The following is a 21,965-nucleotide window of genomic DNA, read 5'->3' as shown; positions in this document are numbered from 1 at the left end:
AATTAGTAAGAGTCAAGTTGAATCTTAAAAAAAAAACATTATTTAAACATCAATTTAGCTTACCACTTTCCGGCGAATGAAGTTTATCCTCAGGATGGTTAACCACTGGAGTAATTTCCGCAGTAGGTTCAGTCGGTGCAGAAGCAACTTTTTCTTGAGGTGCAACAGTTTGCATGTGACTTTTAGTTATAGAGGATTCTATAACACTCGCATGATTAGTCACTATGATTTGTTGATTTTGCTGTGATACCTGTTGAAAGTCATTGTTTTCCGCTACCGGATGTGTCAATTTTTCTTGTACTGGAGCCTCCAAAGGCATCTCTGTAACAGGAATATCTTCCTTACTGATAGGATCTGCACTCTTTTCAGCATTAAGGTCACAAGTTTTTTCTATCGGAGGTTCCTCTTCCATGGGCTCATCAATGATATTCGACAACGGTTCGGGGTTCTCTTCTTTTTCATTTTTCTGTTCAGGTTCAGTCATGTCGATATCCTGTATCGAAGAACTAATGAGCTCTTTCTCTTTCAAAACCTCAACAGCAGCAGCGGCGGCGGCAGCAGCGGCTGCCTCCATTTCAGCATCTTTCTCAGATTCAATCGCTGCGTCAAGCGACTTTATCACACTATTAACTTCAGCTCTTGGTAACAACAATTCCTCATCATCTCCGTCATCTTCGTCTCCAGCTTCGTACTCGGCAGGACTCGAAATCGAAGAATTCATAACGCGAGGTGGCGACATACTCATTACAGCATTTTCGGGCTTATCCGTTTTATTCGATTCAGTAGGAGTCTCATTTTCACTAGAGGTTTCGGTATTAGTAGTCGCTGGTGCAGAAGCAGTGGCACTCGTAAACATTTCAGTAATGGTAAGCTGTTTCTTTGCGGTTTTGGATTCTTTTGTCACTTCCATAACGTCTTCGGTCTCGTTATCGGTAACAGCTTCGGGTTGCATTCTCAAACGACGTCGCGAAGATGGAAGCGAATCCTTGTCTTTTTTGGATGATCGCGAATTGCCGCGAATTGACGATTCTTCGTTGTCAGCTGAGTGAGCTGTACCGCTAGCACGTCGCTCACGACCCGACTTAGATGCGCTCTTATGTCGACCATCGGATTTTAGTAAAATATCGTCGATTTTCGTTTGCTTCTTAGACTTCCCAACATTTTTAACAGGTGATTGCTCCTTAGACGGTGATCGCTGTAATCTTGTTGCAGCAGACGGAGATGCCTCCTTAGCAGCCACACGTTCTTTGATTCGTGCACTTTCCTTCACTGCTTTCAATTCTGGCGAAGATTTTGATTTTTCTTTACTCTCTTTCGATTTGGACTCCTTCTTTCTGGTCTCTTTTTCTTTCTCTTTGTTAGAATCCTTATCCTTTTCCCGAGACTCGCGAACCCGTTTTCTGCCAGACGGGACAGGTTCCACCAATTCATCTTCGGGATCAGTGGTTTTTTCGGAATATTTACGCTTCCGAGATAATGGGGTATTCGGCGATGCAAGACCCTGTGCCGCCGGAGTCGTAGCTTTCAGAGCTGTTCTTACGCTGCGACGAGATGTGGCTGAAGGCGTGGTTGTCGCGAGAGTTTTCGCAACTCCAGCCAAGTTCTTTTGCGAGTTCGAAACAGTTCTAGTGGATTTTGGAGTTGTTGCTATATTCTTTTTCTCGGGCGACCGTTCGTCGTCTTTTCCGCTGCTATCGACAGCGTCGAAGCTCTTATCCGCACTTCGAGGCGTCTTATTTTTATGGAACATTACTTTAGGCCTCATAGGCGTGGATCTTCTATGCGCTCCTAACTTTCTTGACGTTCGAGATTTCTTTTTGATTTTGATTCGTTGCACCTTTTCAGGCATAGCTGCAACAGGTTTATTTGAGGCACAAATCATTTGTTGGTCGTCAGTGGAGTCAAGATGTTCGGAATCTGCATCATTAGCTTCATCTCCTGGACTTGTGGTTGGTAATTGTGGCAACAAAGGTATCCAACGAAGACATTCCGGATCAAGTTGTATACGATTACTGCGTTGAACTTTGGCTACATGTGCATCGACTTTATCCCAATCAACAAGAACAGCCAGATGTCGTTTGCCTTCGTCGTTTGGTACACTACGCAGGAAACCTAATAACTGCATGGCTGTTGCCAGGTCGTGACTCGATACACCAGTCTCCTAAAAAGATGGAATTATTTTAGTATTACTTTCACAATTCAAACAATTTAGACACAATTCAGAAGCTAAATTATTAGAAAAAAGCTGTACCTTCGTGATCTCAGCAATTTTGAGTTCACCTGTATCCCGATGCGCATCGAGATATTCTAAAATAACGCCCTTCCAATACGAGTGGTAAGACACTCGTCCAAGATCTGAGAGTGGTTTTTCCGGTGTACCAGGAATCCCTTCGACTTTGGATAGTAAATAACTGAATTCAATTAGGAACCGCCCGTAACCTTGTCGTTGGTACTGAGGCAAAGTCATGATACAAGAAACATTGTAACGCTGTGCTGGACAATTTTTTTCTTTGCTGAAGTAACCAACTAAATGACAACCGTATTTATCATTCTTGGTTACCGCGTAGAAAAGGAAAGGTTCCACGTCGTAATAAAGTGTTTTGTGATCCAGGAAAAGTTTCGCTAAGAGGCAAAGATTCTGACAGTAGATTTTATTTACATTACCATCAATCTGAAAATGAATTAAATATTGAATTATAAACAAGTTGATGACATAATTTTTTGGCGATTAAATCCGATAGATAATATTTACCTCAAATACTGATAAACCATTACAACGATAAATTTCAGTAGCAGGAGGATGCCTCTTTTTGCACTTGTTCATGTGTCTGTCCAAAACTGCCTTGCTCTTCGTGTACTTCAAGCAGAATTCGCAGAAAAATAATTTGGGCAATCTCGCGTACTCCTGCGGAAACGGTGACGAATACCAAGTCTCGACCTCGTAGCGCCCGAAAACGATAGCAGCAGGATTTCGCGTATCTGTTCCTCCAGGACTAACGATTAGCGGCGGAGCAGCGTCTTGATCGTCCTTTTGCGTCTCGGCTAATGTCATACGATTAGCTCTTTCACGAGCCTCTTTGAACAATTCCACATCCTTTTGGGTGACACCAGCTGGCAAAGTTTGAGGTAAAACCATTTCTTCTGTAATGGGAGAGGAAAAAATTTTATTGAGTCTGATGTTGATTGGTCGAAATAAAGTTTGTACAATATGTTATGGCTCTCATGGTGTGAAGCAAATGTATTCCAACAGAATTTAGAGTTTTTTTTCTACTACTTCAAATTTTATCCAACTTTAATGTGCTTGTGAAATACTTTATTTATACTGATTAACAATATAGCTTACGAGTAACTAAATTTGAATGAAAGACATGAGTCATTTGAGTTTAAAAAATTCATGTAATGAATTGATTTTTGGAAAAATTTTTATGATAATTATGCACTGATAGCCATAAAAATAACACTTTTAATAAAAATTAAAAAAACAATAATAAATAATTAAAATAATAATGTGTCAATTGGATAAAGCTATAAGGTAAAGTTAAAAGGATGTGCTGGCTGTTTTCCCAGATTTTATTATATACGATAAAAACAATTAAGTATAAAGTGTACTTCATTTCTCTAGTGGTGATGTTAGTATTCAATAATAATAAAAAAAATTGTTGTTGGACGGTAAAAATAGGGAAAAATTAACATTGTTATGCCCATACATGCAGAAATTAAAATACATTACTTCACCAAAGCAATGTTTTGATAAATGAAACGATCGCATGCAGTATATATTAAATAATTCCACGATGAGAAATAATCTGGCTGTACGTGATTTTGGTATCATTGATGTATTTAAAACTTCCAATGACTTTGCACCATGTTTCACCACATAAAGATTTTTTCAAAACTTGATTGTTCTGGAGGAGCTTGTCTTCATTTCTAGTTCAGTCTCCATTTGATTACTTCCTTTTCGAATTTTATGAAGATCTTCAAATAAAACTTTTTTCTTAGATTCCTCTTGAATTTATGTGAATAAAAAAAGCATCTCATGTTATTTAAAGATATTTCCAACAAAACTCGTCACAGAACAACCATGTCTCTTCTTGTTCAAATGCACAGGCATACACGAAAAAAACCACACCACACCACACCGCCAACACATCCACGGTGGTATGATAGATTGAGCAAGTGAAAAAGTCATGAGTGAAGGAATCAGAGTTATATATGTTCAAGGATGATTTCACCGAAACATGGATGATTAGGATATGATAAGTATTGAAGGCACGTACTTTACAAAAAAAAAAAAAGTTAATAATAATTACGAAGGTGAACAAAAATATATAGAGAAAAAAATTATATTCAATGCAAAAGTAATAAAAGTCGCTGCGGAGAACAAAATGTCTATATTATTTTTTTTTTCTTCAAGGAGTCAACAAAATAGTTAGTGAATTAAATGAAGGCGGTGAATAAAAAGTAATAGTGAAAGAGCGAGAGAGAGAGAAAGAGAACGGGCGGGGTAGACTCTTACCCTTCCTGTTGGAGCAGGGTGTCGCGCGGGGTGTCGTGGTGTTGGTGGTGTTGGTGGTAGTGGTAGTGGTGGCACCAGTCGAGGCACGAGGATTTGACTTTGGACGAGGAGTTTTGGGACGGGTTGTCATGGCGCTGGCTTGACCGGACTTCCGATCTCCCTTTGACTTTTGCTTCATCGTGTGGGCTTCGGCTGTGGTAGCGTATTTAACGGACGACGCGCGATCTAATTGCCGCTGAGTGTTGACGGCCGTCTTGACCAGGCCCGAGGGCGACATGTCCGACGGGTCCTCGTCGGCCAGGCAGATCGAGATCTCCTTGTCCGCCGGCACGAGGATGCTCGGCTTCGGCACAAGAGTCATTTCGGGCTCCTTCTTCCCTCGCAACGGGCCGGCTTTGCTCGTTTGTTCGTTGCACGGCTTGACGCCCGTTGACTTGGGAGAAGGTGTCGCGGTCGTTTTCTTGTCCGGAGCCGCCTGCTGCTGTTGTGCTGTCGTCGCGCTCGGCGACGTCGTCGACGAGGACTTTTTCCGCCTGTCGGGCGCGTAATTCGGTGGTGGTGCGCCAGGTTTTGCGCGGCTCGTGCTAATCGGAGCCGAGTAAAAGTGGCTCAAACCATCGTATAATCCACGTAGCTGTCCGCTACCCGGTTGCTTTGGCCTTGGCTGCTGTGTCTGTTTCTTATCTTTATCACTACAACTATTATCACTATTACATGTACTTTTAACTTTTTGTGGTTGCTGCTGCTGCTGCTGCTGATGCTGATGCGACGTCTTACTAGTTGAATCGAGCGCAACGACGCTGCTTCTCGTTCTGTCCGTGTTCAGCGGATCCAAGCCCACGGCGAATTTGGGTTTGTCGCCAACTTCGAGCTTCGGCAGCGGTGCTCCGAAGGCCTTGAGGTTGCTGAAAAACGGACTCTCGCCGTCGACTCCGAGTTTCGCCGCAGCCGCCGCGAAGCCCCAGGGCTTCTTCTCGTCGAGATTGCAGGCGAACGGGCCAGACATTTTGCTATTATTTTGATTATTACTGCCGCTGACGTTACTACTACTGCCGACGCGGTTTTGATCCGCGCTCGAGTCGTTGCTCCTCTTTTTACTCCAGGACGACGAGGACAATTTCGAGGACGACAGTGTTTTACGCTTCTGAACGGTCTTTACTTCCTCGGTGACTTGCTCGTCCGAACTGCTGGAGCTCAGACAATCGTCGTCTTCGTCGTCCTCGTCGTCGTCGTCGTCGACTTCGTCATTATTATCACTGGATTCCTCGTCGCTATGAGTCTGCGTCTTGGACTTTTTGTGTGTCTTTCGGTTCTTCTGGCGCACCGCAGCCGAGGCTTTCAATGCCGGTCGCGAGCGCTTGACAGCGCCGCCGCACTCGTCCCTCTTCGGAGGTTTATTACCGATGCTACCGCTCTCGTCCATGGAGGCCGCCGCCGCGGCCGCGGCTTTCAGCTTCTTGTGCTTGGCATTGAAGGCGCTCAATCTGAAGAACTTTTGCTTCTCCTTGGATATCCTATCGTTCTTCTCCTCGAGCGGCTTGGCGCTCGGGGAGAGGATCGTCGTCGCGCCGCTATCACTGCTACCGACAGCACCACTACTACTACTGCTCGTCGCGGAGGAGACGCCCAGCGCCTGCTGACTTTTGTTGCCGCTGTTGCTGTTGTGGACGACGGCGGAGGAGGACGAGGAGGAGGATTGTGACACGTGACAATGATGCAGGGACGGGGACGCGGACGATTGAGAAGAAAATTCGAGAAGTGGATCGGGAAAGGTATAGACAGAGGACGAAGGCTGACGAGGGGAGACAACACCCGCATTACCGTCCGAGCTGTTGTCCACCTGGGCCGCTGACGCGTGTTTGATGCTGCTGCTGCTCGTGGCCGATTCCGACGTGGCCGATGACTTTTTGCTGGACGATGTTACGGCTCCTCCCGGCGTCGTAGCCGCGGCTCCTCCTCTCGAGGACGTCGGAGTCGCTGCCACGGTGGATTTTCGATTCGACGATGCCGGTGTCGCTGCTAAAGACCTGCGTGTGCGCGAGTCGAAGAATAAAAAAAAAACACACAAAAAGAGAGGATAATGAAAATCGTGTTTTTTAATGACGATTAGGGATTGCATTTTTTATATATGAATGATTCGTACTACGATGACAACAATGCATCGATTACGCTCAGTCGTGCACTTACTTTCGAGCGTCTTTGGCGCTAGCCTGCTGCTTCTTCTTGGCGCTGCTGCTGCTCGTGCTCGAGTCGGCCGCGTGCTTCTTCGTCTGCGGCGTGCCGCCGCCGCCGCTCGTGGCCTCGGGCTTGTTGCCGCCGTCCAGGCAGGCGCGACATCTCCAGGGCGCCTTGCTGCGCTTGTCCAGCGCCGGATCGAGACAGGTGAGATGATAGGATCTCGGGCAGCCGGGGCCGTGGCAGCGCACCAGGTAGGTCTGGGTCTCGCGGTCCTGCTGGCAGCCGGCGCACGGCTGGCCGGCGCAGTCGTCGCAGCACCAGTTGCCGCCGCGCTCCAGCAGCTGGATGAGCTCCGTCGGGGCGCAGGCCCAGTGCAGGGCGGCGCCGCACGAGTTGCAGCGGCTTATTCTTTCAGCGCCTCCACCTGCTGCTCCTCGCTGGGGCGACGACGAGGCCGGCGACGCGGCCGACGACGTGCTGCGCTGCTTGTTGTTGTTGCCGCTCGCCGTCGTTCCCAGGCACTCGCGGCAGATCGGCAGCGGTGCCGGTACCTGTGTATACACGACAAAGAGAAAAGAGATCGTTAGTTATACATATCGATTGGTCTCGCACATTACGCAATGCGAATGTGTTTATGTAAAATTTTATAAGTATAAAACATAGCGAGGAAAACGTGTGTGTGTGCAAGTTCAACGCGATAATTGGGCCGAGAGAGATACGGGGAACGGAACGATACGAGGGGCGCGCAGCACACATGCACCTGATCATTCAATTATCATATATATGCCCCGTATCCCAAAAGGAAGTGCTACCTACCACGAGAGAGAGAGAGAGAGAGAGAGATAATACAATGGAACATAGCGTGAGCGATATTGCACGCTGCAGCGGCGTAACAGCTGCAATTAGATATTTATAAGCCGCGAAAACTGGTACGATTTCGATGTAAGATAAGCCGAGTCCGAGAGCCTTGCAGTTGAGGCCTCCCTCCCTTTTATTTTTGAAAAACCCGCGGCTCAACGCCTCGCGTGTGCGCTACTACGGCACCTATTATATATCGGTCTCGAAGAAATCTATATTTTGTTCTTGTTGAAACTAATGTTTCTGTTCCTTTACTTCTTCTTTTTTTCAAGTAATAATAATCGACGTAAAATAACGCGAGAACAAAATTTCATCGACTCTATACTCTTGTGCGCGGCAATGAAAATATATATATAGAGAGAGAGAACCGGTAGAGTCAGAACTCACGGCGCATCCGAAAAATTTTCGGCACATTCATCGTCGTCGTGCGGTAAGAGAGAGAGAGAGAGCAACGATTACGTATAAAATACAGGCAAGTATGGGTATACGCGAAATCGTTCGCGCGTCTCTCTCTCTCGCTCGGTTCAACCTTACGTATACACCGCGCCGCGCGCAGCGCACATGTGCAGTCGCCGGTTTTAATTACTCTCTGCCCCTTAGACTCTCTCTCTGTCTGTGTGTATTTAATGCACACACATACACTTCTTCTTCTCTCTTCCTTGACTTTCCCATCGCTTAAAATGCATCGAATACCGGCGACCGTGGCGGCAGCGGCGCGCAGTGGCGAAAGATATTCGCCAAGGCCGGCGATCGCGAGGTTCTCTCTCTATATGTACTCCGTGTTATACGTATACATAAGTAGTATTATCAACGTCTTGACTCTCTCTCTCTCTTTCCGAGCTGCAGTCGTTCTTTTGCGTCCAGTGGTATTCCACGCGTAAACGTGTGTACGTGTATGTGTGTGTGTGTGTGTATAATACCCCCAAATACCGCGGGGTAATTATTTCTTATCTTGGGCTTTTTTTGCTGCTGCTGTCTGCGAGGAAGAGAGAAGGTGCAACACGTAAGCCTGCAGCGGGCACACACGAGTACATAATATCTAGACCGGCGATCGGTCCCTCTGTCTCTCTCGCTCTGACTTCGATACGTCGTTTATATAGCAGACACACACACATAAAGCGAAAGAACGAAAGATATATTTGTATAATAAAGGGTGCATCTTATTATTGTGCTATATGCAACGCACGCACGCCTTGTAATATGTGTAACGAGCGATAACGCGCAATGTGTCGGAGGAGCAACGGACGCGACGCACCAGGCCAATTCCTATACTTATAATGACCCACGACGAGGTGTGCAGGGACTGTTTCTACATCAAATCGAAGAGAGACCGAAGAAATCGGTCGAGCTGAGTTTGACGCTTAACAATATAGTTACCCGATGGAAACCGAAGAATATTTTTATTTTATTTTCTTGGCGGCGAGTCCAGAGGAAAAAAAAACCAACGATGATGCGAAATTAACTCATTATTCTATACTGCTTGAACCGCATTAAGATGCATTCGTTTCTATAACGTATATATTGTAATATTATTATTCCAGGCCACGTGAAACGCGAGTATCGGCTCGAGTCACGTGCTATTTTCGTGCTTCGCGAGCGACGAAGACGAAGACGACGACGACGACGAGCTATATATCGTTCGATAGTTTACGTTCATAATCGTTGCGTACGTTTCCTCGACGAGACGATTCGCTCCTGTTATAGTCGAGATGCGAATAATAACGACACTTTTTTTTATTCAGCTTTTTTTGTTTCAAAAGAGACAAACCATAACGCACACCTCTTAAAGAATAAAAACACAACAATTTTTTTTTGTATCAATCGGTGCATGAGTAATGAGAGCCATGAGAAATGTTGACGATGATAAAAAAAGGCGAGTGTATGCCATGTTTGAGCAACCAACAGACACGCGGAGAGTCGGTTAGCAATAAAAAACAAATCACTCTCGGAATCGATACAAATGAGAATTAGAAGCAATAATTATAAAATATCGAAATTCGCAAATAATCATGTAACACGTGTAATTGCACGAGTCCAGCTCGATCGGCGTCGATAAAGCAGGTGGTTGGTATCCTCCGAACATGCACTGCAGTAATGAGTCACTCGCACATGCAAGAGCTCGATAACAATTCGTGCGCACATGCGCAGATGCTTAATATACATATACCAACGCGTACCGCACAAAAGCGATCGTTTGCACGGGGACGCGCATACCGGCTCGCTGCGCGGGGTTAACCCACACATCTAGATAGATATATACATAGGCTCGAGGAGCCGCATCAAAGCGTCGTTCGCGTGTACGATGCACGTACGGATGCATCGAGTGTACAAGCGCGGTGTGAATAATCTCAATTGTTGTATCTGTTCTGCGCGTCGCGATCTCTGTGACGATCCGTCTCCATAATTAAATATATCGATAAATGGAATCGAGACGACAATATATACGTAGTTTGTCCGTCTGCTCCGAGTTGTCCGACTGGCTCGCGATAAACGACAGTCCTTACTTTTAGGAGCTTGATAAGCTGTTACACGCGCGTGACGAATTACCTTTTTGCTTCTTCTGAACCTGCGCTTTCTCAGGGTCAGGAGTAAACGCGGCCTCCTGCTCCTTCGCAGGGCCAATTTGCTGGATCGCAAAATAATCACCATGATGCCGATGTCGTCGTCGTCACCGCGAGCAAAAACTATAGTACTACTATTATGTACCCGGAGCTTCGACTACCTATAAAGTACACAAACGCTCGGCGAGAGAAGAACAAAAGACACAAATCACACAAGCTCGATGTGTATACGAGGCACTAAACTGACCGACGCGCGCACAGAGAACAAACTCGTTGCAGCTATATTAGGCACACAAAACTCGAAAAAAAGAGAACTATTAGGAAGATTGCGGCGCGGCAAAAGCGCCAATAATCACGTCGAGTGTCGCGAGAGTGTACGTTTGACGTATGACGCGCTCGGCTATTCGGCAGTCTCTCACTTTTACGCGCACGTGTTTATTTGTTGCGCGCGTTACAATACGTTTTGTGCTCGAGTATACACAACCGTATACGAACTCGTGTTCGTACTTTTCGCGGCTCTTGGAGCACTCGCGAGGCGTTGTATCGCGCGTCGCATCACAAAACATCTGCAATCGATGCCATTTACAAACACACACACAGACACACAGAAAGACACGCGTAAATTAACACTATCGTGTAGGATTGCGAGAGGGCCGTACACGGTATACGCAGCGCAACAAACTCCGTATGCACCGCAGAGTCAGAGAGAGACTCTCGCGCAGTGCGCGTTATAATAAAAGCTGCTGCTGCTGCTGTTGCTTTGGCTACCGAACGAGTAGTGTGCGTTCGTCGCGTTGCGTCCCGTGTCTGTACATCGTCTTCGTATACATACGCGTATATGAGTTGTCGATATACATATGCAATATATATATGTGCTTGTGTGTATACCGAGTCGGGCATAAAAATATATCTATACGCACACAACGGTCGAGAAAAAGAGAGAGAGAGAAAGAGACCGAGAGGAGAGGATTGGACAAACAGCGTATACAGTCCCGACAGACGTGCGCAAATTACATTGGCTCTATATACGCTCGTCCGTATACGCGTACGTTATGTGCGCGCGCGCAAGCTTCGCTTCCATAGGTGTATTTTATCGTCGTATATATAATAATAATAAATGCGTTGACACGACCATTGGTGCGCTAGTGTGCGCCCTGCGCCACACACACACACACGCACACTTACACACGTAGCTCGCTTTTCCGGCTCGTTAATACCCATGCAGTATACCAGCCGGGGTACGTATCCTTGCACTTCCTTCCGAGCGTGGCGAATTGAATTCGATTCGCGCGCCTTTCAACACATCTGCACTCTGCAGCGGTATTACTGCACGCTGTGTATTAAAGCGCGTGTGCGCTGGGGCTTTTTTTGTTGTCTATATAATACGCGCGCGAGTTCGTCTTCTTCTCGTTTCTCGACAGAGAGAGAGAGGGTGAGAGGGAACGAGACCGTCTTTCTTTTACTTTTTCAACTTTCACGTGTTCATGTAGTGAGCTGCGCGTCTTTTGCACAAAGGTTTTCAGAATGTCCCTTGAAAAATATATAGGTATAACGCTCAATGTCTGTACTGCGCTTTAATATATACGATGCTCTTTTTCTTTTACGAAACGCGTATTTCTTTCAGCGACTTCGGTAAAGCGCATATATATTTTTATTTTTATGTAATAATAATAATAATCTGTTTCGTTCATTTGGTCGTTCTTCCGGATATTATTGTCTTTGCGAGTAGCAAATCATTTGGAATATTCCGCGCTCGATAATCGCGATGAAGTTTGAAATACAAAACTCCGCAATAACTAAATCGAAACAAACAATAAAATCAACGATCGACCGGTTTAATAGCACGAGCGTGAACTCGATGCTCCGCCGTCGACGCCTGCGAAAGCACGCGCGAGCGCCATCGATAAGGACACTCTATACATATTCCGAGTCTCGAAAGCTCATAATATATAAACACTACCCGTGTATAAAGATAGCTATAGTACGAATATAAATATCACATAATCAAAGTGGACAGTGCGTCTATCTCATTACCGCGGGCAACAATGGCCGGCGCGCGTTTATCCGATTATGCGCTCGAGCCGCGCGCGGAGCGAGCGAGTAACCGTCCGTGAATCTTATCGCGTGCAGTTAGCTCGCTCGCCGGTTAATATCTCCGCATGTGTATATTATGAATCGAGGCGCAAGCTCGATTGATAAAAAGAGTAACGAGTCGACACTCGTTACTCTTTTTTTTATTATAAATTTCACACTCGCCTCTTTCGAGACGCGCGTTACGTAATTTCGACACGTGTTTCTACATCGAACGTTTGTGCGCGCGATTAATTTTCATATTTTCCATCGTCAAAACAAAAAAAAAAATTGAATAATAAATCAATTAAATAAGGAGCAATCTCGTAATAAGTATATTCAAACAGAGGCCCTGGCATGTGGTAACAATAAATTTCAAATGACATATCGTATCGTGATATGCCAGCGGTGTGTGATTTTGAAGAAAAAAAACAAGAAGAAGCACGACTACGACAAAAAAAGGTGACGAAACAAGTTGTTTTTAAGAATTTTCTGCCCGATTTCACGTATTTCACGTGCCGAATTCGTTCAGATACACGTCTGCCGGAAAGCGTGACGCAATGCGCGTGTTTGTGTGTGTGTGTGTGTGTGCATGTGTGTGTGTGTGTGTGCATGTGTGTGTGTGTGTGTGCATGTGTGTGCGGCCCGCTCACCGGTGGTCGTTCGGCGCTTAATATGATTTACCACACCAAAGTCGTCGATTCCGGCCGAAATTCATTACGTATTTATACACGCGTCCTATTATTTCACCATGATTAATGGCTTAATGAGCCACGAGATATAACACACTCGATCATCGTTGTAAATAGAGCCCCGATCGAGTTCGTATACGTCCGAGTCGCGACGCGCGCGTACACGTTTACTTGCGTCCTCGCGCGGAACGCATCTGTGGAAAGAGCTCGTGTATCCGATTTGAGCGAAGAGGAAAAAATCGGACGAAAGTCGCTGCGTCAGACTCGATTGTTGTTCTTACTCGGTGCATCGCACACGCGTTCGTTTGTTTTGACTTTGTAGATAGGTGACTGACTCACAGCAGCTATCGAAGAAACCAAAGTGAGCTAATTATCCCAGCATTTGTTCTAGCGCATTTTCGAAGATCGATCTCCATTTGCGAGATGACCGAGGCAATGAAAATGCGCCGGATTACACATCACTTTCTAAATGCAAGCGGAAGAGCAACTTTAGCTTCGACTTGAACGACACACAAATCGATCGCGACAGTAACAATTCACAAAAAAAAAAAAAAAAACAAGAAAAACGAGCTAAATCAGCAGCAGCAGCAGCCGCAATGGCAGAGTTAAGTGCAGCAACAAGTCGTCAGTGTGCGGAGTAATAGCCGCACGCGCACGCGCATACTATAGCATGTGGAATTACAAGATCAAGCTCTAATTGAATTTGCCATGAGGCACGGATAGATCAGTTTTAGCGACAAGGCGCAAATATAAAACTGCGCATGATATAACGTACGCAGGCTCGATATTATATCGACTTCTGTCTGTAATCGTATTTTTTTTTATTTTAAAACAAAACGATCTAGTTTGAAAAATGAACTTTGAAGCGTAAAGCTCGCAAGCTTTAATAATTATTCTCACGGCTCATTCCGTAATAGAGCTTTTAATCGATTTATCTCGTACAGCGGATCATGCGGGAGAACAGTCTTTCGAACGAAGCGAGCGACGCGTGACACGCCTGGCCAAATTGTCGAAATATTGGAATATTCCGCGAGCTCGTGCGTATATAAACATGTATCCTGCGCGATCCCGGTAAATATCGATTTCGGGAGCCGCAGTGGGAGGCTGTGTATTATATTAAGGCTGTGCGCGCTGCTGAGCCGTGTGCCAGCCGAGCCGCGACGTGTCCTTGATTCATTCGCGCGACCCACGCAGCAGCGAGTGCACATCAAATTCGACTGTAGATCAAACGTTGTGCATATATATATATATGTACCTGCGCGATATTACGTATGCCATTAGTCTAACCGATGCCGACTAATCGATATGCAGTGGGTATAAACTCGATCCGAAATCTTATTTTCAACTTCTAAACGTCGTATTTCTATATTCTAAATACGGCATTGCACGACGCAAACACACGGTGTAAAAGCTCGATCGCATCCGATACGATCCTTTTTATTTGCGGCTATTCATTATTCAATCCACTACAGCTAAAGGTTTTCAATAACCGCTCGATGTAGAGCTCTTGTACATCGAGGCGCGATTAATAATATAGCTTTTCGTTCCGACGATGCTCGACTCTTTTAGAGCTTTTGGTGCAAGTACCGTGTCGAACTATGTATAGGAGCTAACAGAAGCAGCAGAAGCCCACTCGATTCATCGTTCGCGCGTATACAACTTGTATTTTACCGCACGTACATATGCATGTCTCGCTCACCTAGATACGAAGCATCAATTATTCGTAAACGCATGTACACGCGCGTAGCTTTTCGAAGGGTAATACGTATATATATGCGAAGGAGGAAGAGAGAAAGACGAGCGAGAGCAAAAAAGAACCAAAGATAATTGCGTGCGTACGCGTGCTTAATTGAAAAAGGTCGAGGTTAAAGCTCGACGAAGATGACGGCGACGACGACGACGATGAGTTGGTAGAATTCATAACCGGCCCCTAAAAGAAGAAGGAGAATTAGACGAGAAACGATTACTCGCGTGAGACGTGTTATACTGAGCGGGAGTGCATATGTATCAAGACAATGATGCAGACCCTGCATCGTTGCTTCTTTTTTCAAAATTCTCTTGGTCTTTTTCACCGACGACGGAGATGCGTGACGCATCAATAGTTCTATACGTAAAGTATACACGAACTCGAACGAGTTGCGTTGGTCCGACACGTGGAAATAATTCAGGGTCCCAGAAGCTTATGAGCTTTCGTTAATACGACTCTCGTGCGTTTTAATAATAATATTATTACATATTAAAACTTACGATCAATGAAAATATAAGCCGCGTTCTCTACCCGCACCTGCGAATTGATCGAGTCGATATAATCCCCCATAACGGTACTCGTATATTAGTTTCGCGCTAATATACAGCCGATATCGAAACGACAGATTGAATATCGTGAATGTATAATCAACGGCTGTGTAAGGTCGTTCGAGCTTTCGGCACGGCTGTCTATTATATTTATTAAATTTCGACGAAGCACTATAAAGCTCCTGTCACTGTAAAATTGAAAACTTCCGTCTGAGTTTGTCTAAACAATTATAGGAATCGTATATTTATTCAATTTTTTGACTGTCTTGTCTGAATCTCGTGGAAAAAAGAAGCAGAGAACGTATAAAAGGAAAAATATGGAAAGAAAGAGCGGGAATAAGAAAGGAAATACTACCCTTGGAACGAAAAAGTTTTCTCTCGCCCTGGGTCGCCCTCCCTCTATATCTCTGGCAGCAGCAGCAGTCGCTGCTTTAGCGTGTTATGATACACATAAATGCGACGCATACATAATATAATACCACGGCCCTCGCGCCAACGAGTCAAGTGTTGTGTGCTATTTATGCGCCTATACGCATATACATCGAACTGGGTTTGGCGATGGCGGCCCATAGGAATAAATGTTATATATACATACACACGATAAAATTCGCGCATCTCCGGCTCATTGTACTTCCGACTGCGTCGGCGCGAGCCGAGATATATATACTTGCACGCACACGAGCGCGCGCGCGCGAGGGTGTCCTTTATATACACGTGATTCGGTCGGTGTGTACATGTACTGCGTGCGTCCGTACACATAAGGTAGATCAATAAGCGGCTACTTGTTTCGACGCTACATGTATACCGCTTATATGAAAAAAAAAAAAAAAAAAAAAAAAAAAAAAAAAAATAGTCCCTTACACCCTCGCAAATCCTCGCAGCTTAATGCGCGTACGCTTGTAGAGGAACTATGCGCGCTTACTTTTTTGCCTCCTTTTTGCGTACAACCGCATTGTAAAATATTATATTATATATAATATTTCGGGCAATGACATTAAAGCATCCGCGCGTTGTTATTGTATAGAGAGACTTGGTAGCAGAGAATAATGCGAAAGAGAGAGAGAGAGAGTAATCTTTCGCTTAAATTCTGCACATGTTGCATTCCAAGACCAAGAGAAAAGTACAAAAAGAGAAAGAGACAGAGAGTGAGCGCGTGTGTCTGTGTAATATATAAATGTAATTAATCGTCGCGATGACAGCGCGATGAAAAATCACGACGAGACGCGTTGACGTAATGCGTATACATAACACAGACACAGACAAAGATCGAGCTGTGCTCCTCGATTATCGTCGTTGAGCTTTGCGCAAAGAAGTAAGCTACCTTCGAAGTTTTTCCGTGCGTAGATGCATTTTTTACGGCAACGCGATTACAATTCACTAATTTTTATTTACATCAGTGCGAAAAATGAATCGACTTGCTATTAACGTGCATTTATGAGTGCGCGACGACGCGTGTACGCAGCGCCGATGGTGGTGCTTGCGCGAGAGTCGGTAAAAGCGAGAGTGTTATATTGCAAGCACGATAACAACAACCGGAACAGGCGCGCGCGAGAAAAAAGAGATTCGAAAAAATCAGAGCAAAGAGAAAACTCGCCCGCGGGGCTCTCTCTCTCTCTCTCAATCTGGTTAACTCACTCTCACCCGTGCAGCATGCACGATGAGTTGAGTTGTTGCTGCCATTGCTTCATGAAGTGTGCGCGTATGTGTGTGCTGTAAGGGGCAGTTGCCGCTCGATCCAAGGCTGTAAAAGTTGCTCTCCCAGAACGACGCCTTCTCGCGAGAAGGGGAGAGAGAGAGAGATTTACTTATACGCGCCGCAATCACGTTTATAACAATAATGTAACGTGCTGCCGCCACTGCCACCACAACGTATCACGTATTAAAAGTTAACGCGCGTATATACGCATCTCGTTGAATTGCTCAATTGACTCGTTTGGTTTTTGTTTTTCGAATTTTTTCCCCCGTCGTATTTAATAACCCGCAAGCCAGAAGGATCGATACCTCTAATTATTATGCGCTTGACAAAATTTGCAATCGTGCACGCGATTTTAATCGTAAATATGATATATAATATATTCGTGTGTACGCGTCGCGAGTCGCGTGTTAACGTCGCTCGCGCGCAACTCTCGATTTCGTAAGCGTCGATTATAATACACTGATATATACATAATGAGAAACTTTCATTTTTTTTCTCGCGCGCCGATTATGCGCTTTTTAATGCTACATAAAAGAGCCTGATAATTCGTCGCGACGCGAGGTAACGGTGGCGACGACTGCGGGCAAGGATTGAAAATTTATACCGTCTCGTGCGACGATCGTGCTTTTGTCGATCTTACATAAAAAAAGTATATCGGCAGTAATTGAAGAATAAACATGGAAAGTAATAACAACAACGAAGGAGCGAATAACCGCAGGATTTAAGCGCGTCAGGCAGCAGGCTAAAATATGGGTGAAGGTCGCGAGGATTGTCAAGTGTGTGCGCGTATATGTGCGCTATTCATCAAGACGAGAACATGTAAAAATAAGAGAGAGAGAGAGAGAAAACAATAAAAGAGGAAAAAGGCACAAAGTGAATAGGCAAAAGCGAAACGTTAAAAAGGAGCTTTGAGGGTTTGTCGGGCAATTTAAAGCACCAATATAATCATACCGTATAGCCTAAAATTAATGGGCCTCTCGAGCTCTCTCCCTATGCAATATTAAGCATGTATCCCGTACATGTGTGTATGTGTGCCGTACTAGTGAATGAGATGCACCATCCAGGCGCGCGCGCGCGTGTGTATAATATACACACAGAAGGGGGTGTTGTGCCTTTGCTGCTCCGAACAGTCTATCGTAACTACGAAAATTTACGGTGGGTACGTAGAGTTCAAGGTCACTCGAGATTATTATATACCCTGCCGCCGCTGCCCGGAATCCAGGTCACGGGTGACTCTCTCTCTCTTCGCTATTGTCTCTGTACACGTACAACTACGTGTATATATACGTGGGTAGCCATGCATATTTATGTTCTCCACATGTTGCTTCTTTTTTTGCCACTTTATTTCGCTTCTTTTTTTTTTCCTTTTTTCATACTTCATTAGAGAGAGAAAAGACCGAAAAACCTTACGCTGAGAGTAAGAGACGAGGTCAATCTCGAGAGATACTTGTACGCGCGCATAGTATAGAGTTTGTAAAAGGGATTATTGAATCGTTCATTCGGTCGTTGGTTATAATGTCGCGCCGCGAGCTCTCGTTGCATAAAACCGGTTTTTTTCTCCTCGACGCGTACGAGAGATTAACATTTCATTTTTCTTATTTACCGCGCGCGCGCGTGCTTCGGGTCGTACTCTGCGATTTTCACATGCTTCGTAACGAGCCGCGATAATAAAGTGGTTAGCTAATTCGTTTACAAATCCAAGTATTAAAACACGGCGTCGATTTGTACGAATGATTATCGCCATTAGAGACACCTTTTTTCTAAATCAATCTTTCGTTTACGATAGAGAAAAAAATCATCGATCATCTCGTCGGTAACAATTCGTGTCGAATCATCACCCCAAGCGTATTATTATTATTATCATACAAAAGAACCAAGTAACTCGGTAGCATATTCCTCACTTGGCTTTATACAAATAACGTGTATCATCATCATGGATCATACATAATAAATCGTTATACATATCATCGAAATAAGCAAAAACAACAAACCTTGGGCGCTGAGATCTCGAGATTGTTGGCCTGCTCCGCGTTGTATTTCTTGGCCAGGTGGACCGGTCTGTCGGCCTGCCTGAACAGCCGGCCGTCCTGCATGACCAGGCCACGCTCGACGGCCCGCTTGGCGGACAGCCGCAGCGCCAGCCGCAGATCGCCCTCCTGCTCCTCGTCCACGGTGTGGCTCTGCCTCACGTACTTCTCGATGCTCTTGAGATTCGAGCCGTCGCGCTCGCCGAGCTCGCGCACCGCCTTGATGATGAGCTTGCATAGGTCGCTGTTGCGGCTGACTTTCAGCGATTTCGTCTGCAGGCCTCCGGGATCCTGTTGTTGTTGTTTTTTTGGGGGGTGGGCAAACATTTTAGATCATTATTGTATCGTTGATGTAATCGTAGGGTGAAAAAAATTTTTTTCTCGTAAAGAGAGAAAGTATTTTTTTCTCGGAAAATGGGAGTGTTACTGTACGGCGAGACGATAATTTATTCGACTGCTATTTTTTTTTGGAAATTCTCGAGATAGACGCGGCTATGGATTTGAATATAAAAATTTTATTACGTACGTAATGTACAAATAGCTGTAGTACACGAGAGTCACACTATATGTATCGCCCGCGACGTATCGATAGCCGATACCCCCCGCGCGCGCCATCATTGCATAAAATCATGGCTTTCGAAATCATAACAACAATAATTTCGACACTTTCACTTTTCCTTATATACATGTATATAAAATATATACGACTGTACACACACACACGGTTGTCTCGACACAGAGATTTTTCGACTTCTCGGGCCGCAGTACGTGTATGTGTGTATTTTACAAACGACTCTCGCTGGAGCGCGCGCGCGCAAGTGAAAACCACAAAGAAAGGAAAATCACGGAGCCATATAATATATATCGCGAGCGCGGGCATCTATTAATGAACGGTAAAGCGAGATCTGCAGTCTCGTTTCGGCTTGTATATATAACATATCTCTTTATCGAATGTTAAACCTGAATTCCGAAAGTATATTAGTCGTTTCGAATGCGGGGCCGCGCGTCGAATCGTTCGATCAACGAGGAGCGAGTTTAACCGATCGCCGTTCACTTTTGGGCATTTTTATTTCTCTCCGCCTTTTTACATAATCTGTACGTATAACGACGCGCGCGCGCGAGCACAGATCCAATCGCGCAAAACTCGAGCGGGATAGACACGTATATAGAAATAATGTAATGCAAAGGATTTGGCGTTGATGTACACGAACCTTGTAGGAGGATTGGCCCTTGTTGAAGAGCTTGAGGATGTCGCCGCGCTTGACGGCCAGCTGAAGATTTTCAGCAATGACCTCCTCGTGATAGTCGTGCTGCAGCCTGATCGCGTGGGCGATCCGCTCCACGCTCGGCCGCTGCTTCTGGCTGCGGATCTTGCGGATCGCGTCGAGGAACCACGCGGTCCACGTCTCCGGGTCCGGCTCCTCCATTCTTCCTTGTGTTTTTCGCTTATTTTGGGGGTTCTTCGATCCCAAATTCTCTCTCGCGCTTGCTTGACCGATGTGGCCTCTCTTTGACTAACCCATTCGGGCGATTGATTCACGCCTCATCGACGGCTCGTCGAAGTCGTTGTTGCGTGATGTGACATGCTCTTTTCTTCTGTAACCAAAATAAGTAAATAACGGCAATTAGATAGAGGCCAGTAAAGATTGAATTTCTTATTTCTACGCGTGTATAAATTCTCGCGCGTGCGGCATGTGTGTGTGTGTGTGTGTGCAAAGAAAAGTATCGTTGGATGTTATACACTCGGATGACATTTTGACTCGAGCACGCTAATCTGTGGACATTTAAATACCTATAAAAGATGTTGAGATTACTCATAAATAGGTTTAAACTATCTTGACGCTGCTTTTGTTAAATGACATACGTTTAGCGCGTATGAATGAAATATATATATTTCGCTTATTACCATAAATCGAAATCGTTCGCAGCAAAATGATATGTATTTTACGATGTAAAGAGGTGTATCTTCATTTTTCGAAGGAGACAGCGAAGGATAAAAAAAAATTGTAAGAGGCTCCTTATTGCATTCGATTCTCTTTTTTTTCTCTTTCAAACTTCCACGTTCGAAGTAAGATTACTTTGCAATAAAATGGGCACCACCGTCGTCGCGCGCGCTTGTTGTACATCGAAAAAGGGCGTTGCGTGGAAACACTTCTGTGTACGAGAATACGAACACGCACGTGCACGACGTTATAAACGCGAGTCAGCAAAAATTCATCCGTAATATACCCACATATTATAAAACAGATATTTTTGCAACGATCTCAGTCTGTTTCTCCTTCAATTTTGTATTCTATGCGCAAACACCTATCGCGAGAGAGACATGATTCATCGAAATTCCAATGAAGTATATGCCTCCTCTCTCTTTACGTGGCTATTGGATAAAACGCGAGATTTTTCAATCCTATTGAATTGAAAACTATAAATGGCAAAAAAAACATTTAAACGTAAAACGCCTCGATGAATCTTTTATTCTGCTAATCCGTCATGTGATCGTGTCGCGGTTTAAACTCTCTCTCTACTCTGCAGTTGCTAGAAGTCTACACAAATTGAGGAAGGCAGTAAAGCTCTGTCTCTCTTTCTATATCCATGGCAAAAGGTCCATTCATCAAGCCCGGTAGCGACTGGTTAAATGTAGTCGATTAGATCTACAATTCAAATTTGCTTTTGCCGCTTCGAACAGGTTGGCCGCGTCTGTCTCTCTTTCTCTCTCTCTCTCTGTCTTTCTACCAACTTCGTACGATTTGTGTTACAAGTTGCCTATCCGTATAAGTTTACAATCATGCGCGAGCGCTCGCGTCGCTTCGCTAATAATCGTGACTCGACGAGAGCCCGGCAAGTCTCTCGTATACGATGTAAAAAGTATAATATATTACGAAGATACACCGCACCGTCGTCGAGAGGGTATCGATATAATTGATGTTCCTGTGTGCGCAACGCGCGGAGCTAATGACCGACAGGTGTGTACTTTTTTGCGGAGAAAGAGAGAGAGAATCGAGAAGATTCGCGCCACAGATTTTCTTTTCATTATCCGCGCGGCCCACGTGCTGCTGCGGCGGCGCGGGGCCCGGA

General features: G+C 45.0%; 1 protein-coding gene across 2 annotated transcripts in view; it reads right to left on the bottom strand.

The window, feature by feature from the left end:
* The window catches only part of LOC106656687 (histone acetyltransferase KAT6B), a 36,245-nt gene that overhangs the window by 3,934 nt on the left and 10,346 nt on the right, over positions 1–21,965 (bottom strand). Inside the window, exons 2-8 of one of the 2 annotated variants that reach the window (XM_014377772.1) lie at positions 20,105–20,489; positions 18,858–19,184; positions 6,704–7,245; positions 4,517–6,543; positions 2,753–3,141; positions 2,252–2,671; positions 64–2,161 (exon numbers count right to left, since the gene is read on the bottom strand). In XM_014377772.1, coding sequence (XP_014233258.1) covers positions 64–2,161; positions 2,252–2,671; positions 2,753–3,141; positions 4,517–6,543; positions 6,704–7,245; positions 18,858–19,184; positions 20,105–20,320 — 6,019 coding nt within the window. In that variant the 5' untranslated portion in view covers positions 20,321–20,489. The remainder of the gene's footprint in view (positions 1–63; positions 2,162–2,251; positions 2,672–2,752; positions 3,142–4,516; positions 6,544–6,703; positions 7,246–18,857; positions 19,185–20,104; positions 20,490–21,965) is intronic. The other variant, XM_014377773.1, reaches the window with a different exon arrangement.

This window comes from Trichogramma pretiosum, unplaced genomic scaffold, assembly GCF_000599845.2.
Source record: "Trichogramma pretiosum strain Unisexual culture from Peru unplaced genomic scaffold, Tpre_2.0 scaffold41, whole genome shotgun sequence".
In the NCBI taxonomy this organism is placed as follows: Eukaryota; Metazoa; Arthropoda; class Insecta; order Hymenoptera; family Trichogrammatidae; genus Trichogramma; species Trichogramma pretiosum.
Note: the sequence above shows the minus strand (reverse complement) of the source record. Positions and strands in the feature narration are given on the sequence as shown.